This window comes from Nyctereutes procyonoides, unplaced genomic scaffold (assembly GCF_905146905.1).
Source record: "Nyctereutes procyonoides isolate TBG_1078 unplaced genomic scaffold, NYPRO_anot_genome, whole genome shotgun sequence".
NCBI classification, from domain to species: domain Eukaryota; kingdom Metazoa; phylum Chordata; class Mammalia; order Carnivora; family Canidae; genus Nyctereutes; species Nyctereutes procyonoides.
Genome location: NW_026575125.1, coordinates 93,987,887 through 94,002,670, shown reverse-complemented (window position 1 = coordinate 94,002,670; position 14,784 = coordinate 93,987,887). Strand labels below are relative to the sequence as shown.

Below are 14,784 nucleotides of genomic sequence, written 5' to 3'. Positions count from 1 at the left end.
GGTTATACAAACACACAGAATTCAGCCCCTCTGGTTTTCTAAGCCAAATGTTACAGGGATTAGTCTTCCTCACGTGAAATCCCTGGTGTAAGGGCCTGTTTCTCTGCCCTTTCCCCTCCATGCAGCTCCATCCCTCCTGCAAGCAGCCTCCCTTCCCCCTTCTGACCTTCCTAACCTTTCAGATGCAGCTTCTTCTCAATATTTAATTTGTTCTGCCAGTCTTTGAATCACTCTCTGGTTTATTGACTTGGATGTGGGTGATATCCAGTTGTAAACATGGGACAGGATGAGCTCAGGGTCCTCATACTCTGCCATCTTCCCAAGCTGCTAGAAAAGTTCTAAAAATCTTATATAAAATAATGTTGAACTTTTTTTTGCTAGATTTACTATTGTGAGATTTTTTAAGTACATATTTTAATTTGGCTTCTATATATAGACATGATGTTGATCTTTTTTTTCTGTTGATCTTATATCCAACAACATTGCTATCCTCTTCTAATTTTCTTAGTTTACCTATACATTCCATTTTGTCTCTTCCTTTTCAGGTATTACACATTATATAGTTTTGGTTGTCTTATCACGCTAGCCAACATCTCTAGTACAACGTTGAATTAGAAGCAATGATTAATTGTAGTACTTTTGACTTTAAGAGGAATGTCTCTATTATTACTAAGTGTGATCCTTACTTTGGGATTGTGGTAAATCACTTTTATAATATTCAGTAAGTCCCCTTCTAATCCTGTTTTGCTGAGAGATTCTATCATAAATAGGGACCAAATTTTATATAATGCTCTTTCTGTATTTCAGATAAGATAATTTTATTTAAGATAATCCATTATGAAATGAACTTAAAGTGAAATGGATTAATTCAATGATGAATTACATGACTACATTTTCAAAAGTTAAACCATTCTAGCATTCATGCCTACCTGGTTGTAATTTCTGGAGTTTTTGAAAGGATTTTATTTATTTATTTATTTATTTATTTATTTGAGAGCGAGAGAGCACTCATGCCCATGAGTAAGGGGAGGGGTAGTGAGAGAAGGAGAGGGAGAAGCAGACTCCCCACTGTGCATGAAGCCTGACTCAGGGCTGGATCCCAGGACCCTGAGGTCAAGACCTGAGAGCCAAAGTCATAGGCTTAACCAACTGAGCCACTCAGGTGCTCCGGTTGTAATTTCTATGTTTGTGTGTATCTATGTATATGTGCTGGCTTGATTTCCAGATGTTTTTATTGGAGATTTTTTGCAGCCTTGTTTATAAGTGAGATTGGCCTGTAGAAAAGTCCCTTCCTTTCTTACCCCATTTTGGAACTAGATTATAATAGTCTCACAAAATCATTCAGGAAGACCTCTCTTTTCCTGTTCTCTGGTATAGCTTATAGATTATCTGTTCCTTGGAGTTTAGCAAAATACACATAGAAAACCATGTAGGCCATTTTCAATGTCTTTAATGTGTTTTCAGGCTTTGTATTTCTTCTCTAGTCCATTTTGTTTCCTTGAAAAATGTGTACTTCATCTAAGATTTTAAACTTACTGGCATAAGGTTCTTCATAGCACTCTCCTTTACTTTTATATTTTAGTCTTTAACGTTTATTTGTATCATTTCTTTTCTTATTTTCCTTGCTCTCTGTTGCCAGAGGGTTCTCTATTTAATTATTCACATCAAAAGGCACAGATTTGGGGTTTGTTGATCTTCTCTATTGTTTCTTTGTTTCTGGTTTCATTAACTTCTGCTCTTACCTTTTTTTTGTTTCCTTCTTTCTACTTATATGCAGTCTTTTTTCTTCCTTTTTGAGTTAGACACTTTGTTCATTAATTTTTGATTGTTCTTTTCTATTAAATGTATGTAGGGCTGTAAATTTCCTTTGGGTAACTGTCTAAACTGTATCCCACAAATTTTTATAAATAGTATTTTCATTGTTATTCAGTTCCTAATTTCCAATATAATCTTTATGTAATTCATGAATTATTTTAAAGTGTGTTCTTAACACTTTTCTGTGGGTTTTTTTTTTTGCTTTTTGTTTATTGATTTCTAACTTTAGTGCATTTTGTTGAAACATCGTATGATGTAAAATCTTTGCCATTTATTGAGCTTTGCCTTGTGAACTACTGTTTTTCAGTTTTTGTAGGTATTCTCTATGTGCTTGAAAAGAATATGTATCATATAGTCATAGCTTTGGGTTCCATATATGTCCAGTATATTAAAGTTGTTAATTGTACTATTCAAACATTCTACCTCCTCACTAATTTTTTATCTTCTTATTACTGATTGTGAAATTTTCGATTTGTCTTATTATCAGTCTATCAGTTTTTGCTTTAATATATCTAGAAGCTATATTTTCTTATTCAGTCTGGATTGTTACATCTCCCTGATGAATTATTCCTTTTATCATTACATAATGACTCCCTTTATCCATAATAATGCTTTATATCTTGAAATCCATTTTGTTTGATAATGTTAGAGCTACACTAGTTTGCTCTTGGATGGTACTTTTCTAGAATGCCTTTTTCCTATTATTACTAAATTTGTGTTAGTATGTTTCAGCACATATATTTTTAATAGAAAGAACATAACTAGCTTTCCTTTTCTGCTCAGTTCCAAAGTCTCTCTTTTAAATTTCAAGTTCAGTTTGTTTTTATTTACTGGGATTACTGACATGTTTGGATTTATAGCTCAGAATCTTCTTTTGTGTCTCCTACTTATAATATTTATTTTTCTTTGTCTTTTCCCTTTTTGGCTTTTTCTTTGAGTTATCTTCATTCTTTTTCCACCTTGAAAGTTGTAAATTTCTGTATGTTTCTGTTCTTTTGGTCATTACAATTAATTTCTTAACATTTTATTAAAATATAACACATATACAGAAAAGTACAAAGGTCATAAGTATACAGCCTACTGAATTATCTGAGTATGAAACACTTGCTAACTGCCACCCAAGTCAAACTATAGGATACTGTCCCTAGAAGCCTCCTTTTTGTCCCCCCCCCCAATTATTACCTCCTTCTTCCTTCCTCCCTGACATAACTGCTCTGACTTCTAATATTTGCCTGCTTTCCAAAAATTTTATTAATGGAATCTTACAGTATATATGATGTTACATTTCATTTATTTCACTCAAAATTAGTTTTGGTGGGATTCATCTATCTTATGGTACGTAGCTGTAGATCACCCATTTTCATTGTGATATATTACTTTTTTGCAAAATTACCACAATTATATCTTCTACTGTTGATGGATATTTAAAGCATTTCCATTTCTTGCCAACACATATAATCCTATGAACACTTTTATACATATATTTCAGTGAATATTTGTTTGCTCATACTTCTGTTGAGTAAATAGTAAGAAGTGGAATTGCTAAGCCACATGGTATACATATATCAAACTTTAGCAGATAATGTCAAAGAGTTTCCCAAAGTGGTCATACCAATTTACACAATCACCTGTAATACATGAAACTTTTTATTACTTCACACTGACACCAACACTTCTCACTGTCAATCCTATAGATTTTAACCATCTCTGTGGGTGTGCAGTGGTATTTCATTGTTATGTTATTTTGTATCTCCCTGATAAGTGATGATGCTGAGCATATTTCCATATGCTTTTGTAGACTTGGATATCCTCTTTTATAAAGGACTTCTTCAGATCTCTTGCCCATTTTTTTCTATTCTTAAGATTTTATTTATTTATTTGAGAAAGAAAGCACATAAGGGGAGAGGCAGAGGAAGATGGAGAGGCAGTGAATTGCAACCAGACTCCACGCTGAGCACAGAGCCCAATAAAGGGCTCAAACTCATGACCCTGAGATAGATCAAAACTTGAGCCAAAACCAAGAGTCAGATGCTAACTGACTGAGCCACCCGGATATCCCAAGATCTCTTGCCTATTCTCCTGTTATGTGCCTTGTTATTATTGATCTTAAGAAGTTCTTTGTAGGGCGGGGGGTGGGGGTGAATGGGTGACGGGCACGGAGGGGGACACTTGACGGGATGAGCACTGGGTGTTATTCTGTATGTTGGTAAATTGAACACCAATAAAAATTAATTTATAAAAAAAAAGAAGTTCTTTGTATATTCTGGACACAAGCTCTTTTTCAGTTTTATGTTCTATGAATATATTCTACCACTTATAGCATGTTTTTTCTTTGTCTTTTGATTACAAACTTTTAATTTTGATACAGCCCAATTTATTATTTTTTACCCTTATGGTTAGTATTTTTGGGTACTGTTTAAGAGAATTTTTTTACCCTAGATCATAAAATTGTTTTCTAGCATTGTGTTCTAGAAGTTTTGATAGTTTATATTTACTAATTTCTATCTGGAATTGATTTTGTATATGGAGTGAGGTTTTTTTTTCCTAGTGGATATTCAGTTTCCCAGAGAGATTTAACTTAAAAGAACAGTCATTTGACAGTTGCCTGCAGAGACATCTTAACTGTAAATCAAGTATCCTTGTATGTTTTAAGACTTTATTCAATCTGATTGGTCTATTTGCCATTGTGTCAATACCGACTGTCTAAATTAACATAACTTTACACTAAGTCTTGCTATTAGCTAGAATACATCTTCTCACTTTATTCTGCTTCTTTCTTTAACTGGTCAATATTTTTTTAAGCTGGTCAATATTTACACACATGTATGAAAACACACATATACACAAACTGCCAAGATACTGAGTGAGGCTACATTGAATCTACAGAATAATTTGGGGGAATTTGACGTCTTTAATTTTATTTTTCAGTTAGAGTTTGCCATAGCTTTCCATTTATCCTTCTCTAATTTTCTTTCATAAATTTTTATAGTTTTCATCATAGGTCCTGCAAATATTTTTTTCAATTTATTGCTAGGTATATGATGTTGTGATGCTATTATAAATGGTTTATTTTTCTCATTGTTTGTTGTCAATATAAAGAGAACATTTTTATATGTTAGCCTCATGCCTAGAGAACTTGCTAAATTCATGTATTCTAATAATTAATCTATATAGATTTTTTTAAGGTTTTATTTATTTATTCATGAGAGACACACAGAGAGAGAGGCAGAGACACAGGCTGAGGGAGAAAGAGGCTCCCCGCAAGGATCCCCTATGTGGGACTCGATCCTGGATCCTGGGATCACGTCCTGGGCCAAAGGCAGATGGTCAACCGCTGAGCCACCCAGGTGTCCCTCTATACAGGTTCTTTTACCAGTTTGTATATGCACAATCATACTATCTTTGAGTAATGATGGCTTTCTTTCTTCCTTTTCAATTTTTGTACATTTTTTCTTTTTCTTATATTATTGCACTGCCTAGGACTTCTAAAATTATGGCATATAGAAATGATGATCATAAGCAACTTTTCTCAGTTCTCAATAATAGAAAAAATATTTCAACGTCTCACTATTAAATATTATTTTTGCTGTAGGTTTTTTTGCAGCTAATCTTTATCAGATTAAAGTTCTTAGTGTTCATTTGCTAACAGCCTTTATCCTGAATCGATGTTTATTTAGTATTTTACTAAGTACTTATTATATGTCTATTTAGATGATCATATGATTTTTTCTTTTATTCCATATATCTGATGAATTACATTGATTGATTTTCAGATATTAACATAATTGTGTATTCCTCGAGTAAGGATAAATTGATCATTATATTGTTTCATGTTATATAATGCTAGGTTTGTTGTTGAGTGTTTTGTTTAAGATTTTTGCATTCATATTCATAAGTGAGATTGACCTGTATTTTTTCTTGAAATATTCTTGTCAGAATTTTATATCAAGGTTGTGCTGGCCTCATAACTCACATTGTGGTGTTTCTTCTTTTTCTCTTCTTTGAAAAAGATTATTCAAGACTGGCAGTTTTTCTTTCTTAAAAGTTTGGTATATTTACAAGTACTGATCTGAGACTGTGATTTTCTTTGTGGGAACATTTTGCATTGTGGATTGAGGTTCTTCATAGAAACTATTCAGTTTCTTTTGTGTGTGTGTCTATGTTCATTATTGTATATTGTGTTTACTAGGAATTTGTCCATTTCATTGAAATTTTCAAAAGTATTGACAAAAAGTTGTTTGTAATGTTATTTTATGATGTTTTATGCCTGTACACTCAATAGTGATGTCATCTTTTCCATTCATGGTATTGGTAATTTGGATCTTCTGTATTTTCTTCTTGATCAGTTCCCATCAGAAGTTTATCAATTTTATTGGGCTATGAAAATTGCAGTCATTGGCTTTCTTGATCCTTTCTATTGCATATTTGTTCCTATTTAATTAATTTCAGCTTTAATAACTACTATTTTCTTTCTTCTACCCTCTTTGAGTCTACCTTGCTTTTCTAATTTCTTAGAATGGATGCATGGGTCATTGTTGTCAGCTGATTTTCCTCTCTGCCTTATAAATTTTCCTGTATACATGAATTGAGTTATACAAATTTTGATATGTTCATTGTATTTTCATTCATTTAAAGTATTTTCTAGTTTCCATGATGATTTTCTTTTTGTTCCATAGTTTTTTCAGAGGTATATTTTGTAATTTCTAAACTTATGTGTATTTTAAAGTTACTTTTTGCTTATCTTTTTATTTCAAGTTTAAGTCCACAGTGGGCAGACAACATGCTATAAATAATTTCAATACTTGAGATGCATTGAGACTTGCTTTATATAGCCCAGCATATGGTCAATATTTATAAATGTTCTATGTACACTTGAGAATTATGTGCACTTTGTAGTCATTTATTGTACTGCTCTATGTCAATTAGATCAAATTTGATAATCATGTTACTCAAATATTTTATATCCTTTCTGATTTCTTGTCTGTTTGTTCTATCATCAGTTAATGAGAAAGGGGGCATTAAAGTCTCTTACTATGTTGTAAATTTGTCCTTTTCTCTTTTTTTGTTCCTTCAATTTTGCTTCATATATTTGGCTTGATATTTTCTTCAGTGTTAGAAATTTCTTAGCCATTATGTGGTCAAATATTTTTTTCTGCACCTGTGAGAGTGACAAAAGTTCTACCCAGCTTCTGAGTCTTCCAGCTGACTCTACCAGAACTGACAGATACTTCCAGAGGAAAAGCGTACATATATGCCAAACTCATCTCTCTGGCTTTTCTTTTACTCCTGGAATGTGGCCCAGTAATGCTTAACTCTTTTGTGAACTCCAGCAATGTCCAACAGTTTTAAAATATATTTTGTCTAGATTTTCCAGTTTCCATCAGGAGAGAATAGTAAAAATTACTTAGGTCACAATTACTAGAAATAATTTCACTTTTAAATTTTATATGCATACTTGACAAAATATCTTACTTAACTCCTGAATAGTACAAATTTTAGAAATATTTCATTCAGTGCATTCTACTGCGCATATTATTCAGTAGTATTTTATTTTAATATTGTTTTCTAGCTCCTAAATCTATTATTATTAATGATAGTTATTATCATTATTATGGTTAATGCTTCCTTGCCATCTCTCTGGGCTAGTGGATAGAGTTTTACTAGTCCCCATCTCATTGAGATTGCAACCCTTCAAGAGTCCTTACTTTCTGCAGGAGTTTCAGTCCAACGCCTCATCTTAATGGACCAAAAATCTCATCCTTTTTTCCTCTGTGGACATAGATACCCAATCCCCTAGTCATTACTGGGTACGATAACCACTTAAAGCTGCCAGAAGGTTGACTTATATGCTTACTTCTTTGGCTGTTAACATCATCTTTGTTTCTGGCATTTGATAATTCTGTTTCTTGTGAGCCAAGATATGCAATTTTTAAAATTATTAAATTATATTTAACATGTCTACAGTTTATATTGAGATGGTTTAAAGATAGCCTAGTCTGCCATTTTGCTGTTACTGTTCATCTAGTCCTGTTACATTTCAGGAAATTATCAGAATGATACATTTTTTCAATGCCTAAAGTTTATAGTTGTATAAAGCAATATACACAAAAATTTGCCTCATAATTGTTTCTGTTAGCTCTGACTTGATCGGTTTTGACCTGTTTAGCTCCCTAATTTTTGAAAGGCCCTTTCAGTCCAGCCTTGGGGAAAGCCATTAGGGGAGCATAATTACAACCTCAGATTCACTACAAGAGCTGACATTATAAATCCAGATTATCAATAAGAGATTCAGAAGCAAGATATAGAGAGTAGATGCTGTTTCAAGATCAACCTACTTGAACTACCATTTACTAGGCAAAGCCCCCCCTTTTTTGTATTTTCTGGGTTCTATACTTTTCTTAAAATCTGATGACCCCACACATGTTTTTCCATTCACTCTTCCACTCATTCAAATCTGAATTTACAACTGCTACCGTATCAATACAGCTCTTCCTAAAGCCACCAACAGTTTTCATATTGATAAATTCAATGGACACTTCTCTGCCCAGATCTCACTTGACCTCTCAATACTATTATACTGCTACTCTCTTCTTCTTCTTGAAAAAGCATCTTCTTCTGGCTTTAGTTAGACCACAATCTCCTGGATTGCCTCCTATCACTCACTGCTTCTCCTTCCCAGTCTCTTTTTAATGGTTCCTCTTTTTTAAAAAAAAAATATTATTTAAGTAATCTCTACAATGTACATGAGGCTTGAACTCATGACCCCAAGTTTAAGAGTTCCTTGCTCTCCTGACTGAGCCGCCAGGCACCCTCATGGTTCCTTGTTTTATACCTTACCTTCAAATCATGGGATACCTCAGGGCTGATTCCAACAGTTGTCTATAATCTCTCCTTAGGGATATCATCTAGTCCCATACCTTTAAATACCACCTATGTGCTAATACTTGCCAATTTCATATCTCTAGCACTGGCCTCTCAAATTCACTTGGCTATCTACACATTTATCTCAAAGTTAATGTTTGATCTTCTACCCTTATTCTTCCCTTAGCCTTTCCCATTTAATTAATGGCAGCAGTATCCACCCACTTGTTTAAGCCAAAACTTTTTATTTTTCTCCTTCCTTCAATCCCCACATCCCATCTTGAGGAACTCCTTTTGGCCCTGCCTCCAGAATATATCCCAGATCTGTCCAATGACCCTTTGAGATGTAAATATTATTATTCCCATTATGTGGTTACATGAGCAGAGATTAAGAGAACATGTGAGTAATTTTCCTATGGGTACACAGCTTTTATGCAGAGGAATCCTTATTTCATATCCACTGTTCTTTCTATCATACCTTGACCTACAGAGAATACTTGTGACTGAATTAGTGAACAAATTGATTTAGATAGTAATAAAATCTATACCCATGGCTTTATCAGAAGAATATTTTCACCCACTGAAAAATAACTGCTATCTGTAGACTAGAAACCTTTGTTACACAGAAAGGCCCTTGTTAAAGGTAATGTAGAGTAATACTGATATCATGACATGTCAATACCTCTAACTATATAAAACCAGTTTCAGAATTTGAGATTATGAAAGATAGATGACTTGGCATCCAGAACACTGTTTCTTTGAAGAGTATATGGCCAGTTGTACCCAAAACCTATTGCATTATTTCTTTTGCATTCTTTCTGTAGACTTTTATCTCCCATCTCCTCCTCCAGAAAGGGTATCCAGTCAAGAAAAAGGCTTGCCAAACTTTTATTTTAGCTTCTCTCCTGTCATAACTTTATTAATATTCAGCATGTCTCAACAAAAAGTCAAGGGGACAGAGGAGAGAACCTCGGCAGAGCCAGTATACAACTTGATTATATTGGCCAAATAATGAATGACATTTCAAGATAAGACTGTATTTTAATCAACCAGGATTCATTTTAAATGCTTAAAGTAAATGCAGATATTGTTTTTATGTTCAGGGAAACCAGCTGATTACCATCATTGGCAGCTTTACTTTTGTATATTATAAATTTTATTAGAAAGCTATCTTTCCAATTGTAGAACCTCTCCTCCTGAATGAAGTTAGAGCCCCATTTTACTATGCGTGTGTGTTCCCCCCCCCCATGATTGCTTGTAGCATTGTAAAATCCTTGTAACATTATTTGTGATCTTAATGAATTTTTAGTAAAGCCCACTTGACATTTGTTTGGCACTGACTTCATTTCTAAGCCTTGAATGCCATTATCATTTTATGGACTTTTCAAAATCAATTTGACTTAGGGTTTATTTTATACTTCGGGACTTAACTATCTTTTTTATAGAGTTACTTGTACATTCACTCAAATGCTAGAGGTCTTTGTGATATTTGGTTTATATTTTTAAAATATAAATATAGAGTGGGATTTTTGGTAATTCTAATGTCTTTTGGAAAGAATAGACTCTGGTTTTAATAAAATAGGTAAATGTATCTTCTTTGAATTTCCCACAGAGCTTTGTACCATGGAGTGTGGTAGCCATGGAGTCTGTTCACGAGGAATTTGCCAGTGTGAAGAAGGTTGGGTAGGACCAACATGTGAAGAACGCTCCTGTCATTCTCACTGTGCCGAGCATGGCCAGTGCAAAGATGGAAAATGTGAGTGTAGCCCTGGATGGGAGGGCGACCACTGCACTATTGGTAAGTACCAGCATACTTTGAACAAAATAAATTGAATTAATTGAAGAAGGAAAAGCATGTTAGCAATCAATCACCAAGCTTTTCATAGAATGTGAGGTTGGAGGAGAGAAAAAGGAAGGGGGGTTAGCCATAAGTTTGAAAGTTTGGTTAACTGGGAGTCTTCCTCTTTTGTTGATAGTATCTTACTTCTTCCTTGTGTCATTTATTTTCTCACTACTTCAGTATTCCTTATATTTTGTTTTCTCATGCTTTGAGTTACTCAAATGAAAGATGATACATTGGAATGAAGTGTCATTAGTTAATAAGAGAAGTGCTTTTGTTGTGAACATAACATTCACTGCCCATTTTTCCTTTTGAAAAGTATAGGTTGTTTCACTCGAAAGCACTTAGAGGCAATTTCATTAAGCAGGACTACTTTAACAGAGGCCATTCAATATCATTAGGAGCTGTCTTTAATGTATGTGAGGAGGGCTCTCCTGACCTACCATCGGTAGAACATCTGTGTTGAATTGCTTATTGGTTAGTATAGAGAATATGTACTGAGGCACCCACCCTCTCCCAACCCTTGTCACAACTTTCACTAATTTTGAGGATGCTGCCTGGGAGAACAGCTTTTGGGTATGAGAGGAGCCTAAGTAATAAATCTATCAGGCGGTCTTCACACTAGAAAAAACAGTAATAATAACTAGGGTTTCAACTTCAAAATACTTTTGTCTGAAAATAAATCCAAGTCCTTGACACATGCATATATCTACCACAGAGGCCTCCTGCATGTACAGACGGACAAGTACGATTCCCATTGTTCAGCTAAGGAAAGTGGTTCACAGAATGTTCCAGTGGCATTCCGTGAGCACACAGAAATTTCATGCAGAGCAAAGGCCAGCATGGGCCTCTGGATACCCAACACATTGTTTGTGGGCTTTTTTTTTTCCCACCAGACTGTAGCACCACTTTTATTTTTAGGTGAAAGTATTTTGTTATAATGGTTGGGCCCTGCCAAAGTAATGTATAATATATATAACATATATAACATATAATCTTAATAAACTGCATTACTACTCTACTAAAGGTACAGTAAGTCTTGTTCTGTGACTGTGGAAAATATTTAAGATTCATTAAAAAGGTGGTAAGGGGTGAGATTCCGATTCGGCGTAAGTAATTACATTCCTGCAGTACAGTAAGTTTATTGCCTTCACATAAGAGGATTTAAATATTGTGATGATTACCGAAGGTGGTTACTCCAGAACTCCCTTCTAAAGATATTACTAATAAGAAGTTGAAGCTAGTGCTCTTTCACTAAAGTTATTACTGAAATGTAAAAACGCGGTTCTTATACTTTTAATGAAATATGACACTTTTTTAGGAAGCCTAATAGAGTTTCTTGCAGAAAAGCCATTAATATCTTTCCCACAGAAAATATTATTCACAAACTACACAGGCCCGTGTACCAACTTTTGAGCTGCAGGCATTTCGGCAGTTCACAGTTTGCTGTTCTCCTCCCAGGCAACAGATGGTAAAGCATTAATACATGTTGGATAGCTGTGGTCTCCCAGAAATTCATTCAATCACTCTTTCCCCCCCCTTTTAGCTCACTACTTAGATGCCGTCCGAGGTAAGATTTTTCTCACTCATTTTATAACAGAAAAATATTGTAAATGGAAAATATGCCTGTGGGAAAGGAAGGGTTGGTGGGGGGTTTTGTGTGTGTTTGTGTTTTGGGTTTGTGTTTTTACTTCTGGCAGGCTTCCTTAAGTGTGATATTGTCAGGTTCATGCCATAATAGTCCAACTAAAAAATAATTTGTTTTTCCAACATCAAAGAGTTATTTTATTTTTTTGCCATAGTGTATAATGGATTGACAAGCAGCTTTAAGAACTGTTTTTCTTTGTCTTTCTATGGAGTTTTATGTGTGTGTGTGTGCGTGTGTGTGTGTGTGCAGGTGTCTATGTGTATAAGTAATTATTATATGAACTTGATTTGGATAGATGGCTGAACATTTTCTTTAATACAGCAATATGCTCTAAGTCCATGTATAGTATACTTTCAAGGACAGAATAATCTCCTTTTATAAGTAACCCATCATGCATCCCCGAAGACGGTAAGGGTTTTCCTGTCAGATAACCTGTGCCTTTCATTACCTCAGCCTCCGAAAGTTGACTATGTTCCAAGTTATCCCTAATTTCTTTTTAGCCATTGTATATACATGATAATGGAAGTAGATGAATGGAGCTAGATAAACTCTTTTCTTAAACCTATCTGTATTCATCTTATATCACTTCTTAAGGAGTACATATATATTTATATGAATATATATAATGAGAGAGAGTCTTTGTATTTTCTAACAGCCATCTGTCATTTTATTTTAAAGTTTTTTCTTCGTCTGGTCTGTTGATAGTTACTTAGAAAACCATTTGGAAGGAACACTGGGTTATGTCTACAGATTTTTTAAAAATTATTTTGCTTTTTATACTTCTGGACTTTTCTTTCAAAGACAGCAAATGAAAAAAAATATGTTGATTGGACTCTCTCCAGTAAAATTCTGATCTGGTCTTATGCTACTACTGGGAAAATTCCAGAAGATATATGCCATATTGCCATCTCTGTTCATCTGTCCACTGAGCACTTGGCGCATACACAGTTGCCCTTTGGAATGGCCAAACTCTGAACTATTGGTAGAAAGAGTAGGGCATCCCAGAGAAATTAAAAGTCCAAATAGAGACCATTGTTAGTGTTTGTGGTTTATCAATGGATAGAAGTCATTTAAGCACAACAATTTCCTCTTGACTGCATTTATCCAGTCATTCTCTAGAATTCTGAAAGTCTCAGTCTGGCATGCATTAGTTCCATAAACATTTGTTGAGCACCTACTATGGGTTTAATAGTATTATGCTAGCTTCTGAGTGAGATGCCAGATAAGTTAAAAATTTAATCCTTAGCTCTCAGATCAATGATAATCTTAAATTAAAAAGCCAAATAAATTTAAAGCAACTGAAGCACATTTCTAAGGCATTTATATGGACAAATATTTAATGGTATGCTCTGAACTGTGTACCAACATACCTAAGTCCTGAAGCAGTGCATCACAAGGGAAAAATCAGTACAGACTGGAAGTAGTTAGGGGAAGTTTCTTTTCATAGAAACTTCTGTCTTTTCCCAGCTTATTGGTCATAACTAGATACAATACCGTCCATCTAGGTTTGATTGAGCTGAGAAGATTCATTTTTTTTTCTAAAAGAAACAAAAAACATTTTTTGTCCCCATCATAGTTTCCATCCTATCTAAACCAGAGATTGGGAATTGGGGTTAGCATTAGTAATGCTTAATTGGCTCTCTAAGGAAAAGCACAGCCAAGGAAGGGATAACAAGTTCCCTGGGAAGGTTTTGTAAGCAAGCAAGTTCCTCTTCCATTTATTCAATACCTCATCTGAATGGAGCCCAAGTGATTAGATGCTTTCCTATAGGTAGATACACCATTGTTAGCCAATCCCAGTCTGATGTCTCCATGATTGTTATTTTCTGCTGTCTTTACAGATGGCTGCCCAGGTCTCTGCTTTGGAAACGGGCGATGTACCCTGGACCAAAATGGTTGGCACTGTGTGTGTCAGGTGGGTTGGAGTGGAATAGGCTGCAACGTTGTCATGGAAATGCTTTGTGGAGATAACTTGGACAATGATGGAGGTGAGTTATTTATAAAACATAAATAAATATAAGAAAGGAATAGCCTGCACCATGATGGCCAATCTATCTGGCAAAGGGTGAAAACTGAGACTCCTTCATATAAACGATATTGAGTTATATAAGGCTACACTACTTTTTAAATCTCAGTTTATTGAGTATTTACTATCATCAGGCAATATTGCAGATTCTGCATGCATTATGTCTCATTTAATTCTCACAACAACACTATGAGGTATAGGCACTACTTTCCCTACTTGGAGATGGGAAAGCTAATGCTTGGAGTGGGGATAACATGTGACTTTTCCAAAGTCACACAACTAGAAAGTCACAGCACCCAGATTCCAGTTGAGGTCTATATGACCTCAAAGTCTGTTTTCCTTACTACAACAGCCATGCTGCCTCCCATATCTGTGGCATTTATTATAGCATTTATTGTATCCATGTACCCCTGTTCAAACTGTCAAATGCTAGTATAGCTTGCACTATACACACTGTGAAATTGTTTTCTTTGTTCTTAGTTATTTAGAGCAACCTCTTGTGTCTCTACCTTTTAGAAATGCTTTGTATCTTTCAAAGGACACAGCATCAAGACAATTCACAGTAGAATTTTTATATTTAATTCAAGAGTTGCA

The 14,784-nt window shown here is 34.6% G+C and overlaps 1 protein-coding gene across 3 annotated transcripts in view; it reads left to right on the top strand.

The window, feature by feature from the left end:
- Positions 1–14,784, top strand: part of TENM1 (teneurin transmembrane protein 1) — a 575,853-nt gene that overhangs the window by 385,334 nt on the left and 175,735 nt on the right. For all 3 annotated transcript variants that reach the window (XM_055338409.1, XM_055338410.1, XM_055338408.1), the window contains exons 12-14: positions 10,289–10,474; positions 12,063–12,086; positions 14,006–14,152. In XM_055338409.1, coding sequence (XP_055194384.1) covers positions 10,289–10,474; positions 12,063–12,086; positions 14,006–14,152 — 357 coding nt within the window. The remainder of the gene's footprint in view (positions 1–10,288; positions 10,475–12,062; positions 12,087–14,005; positions 14,153–14,784) is intronic.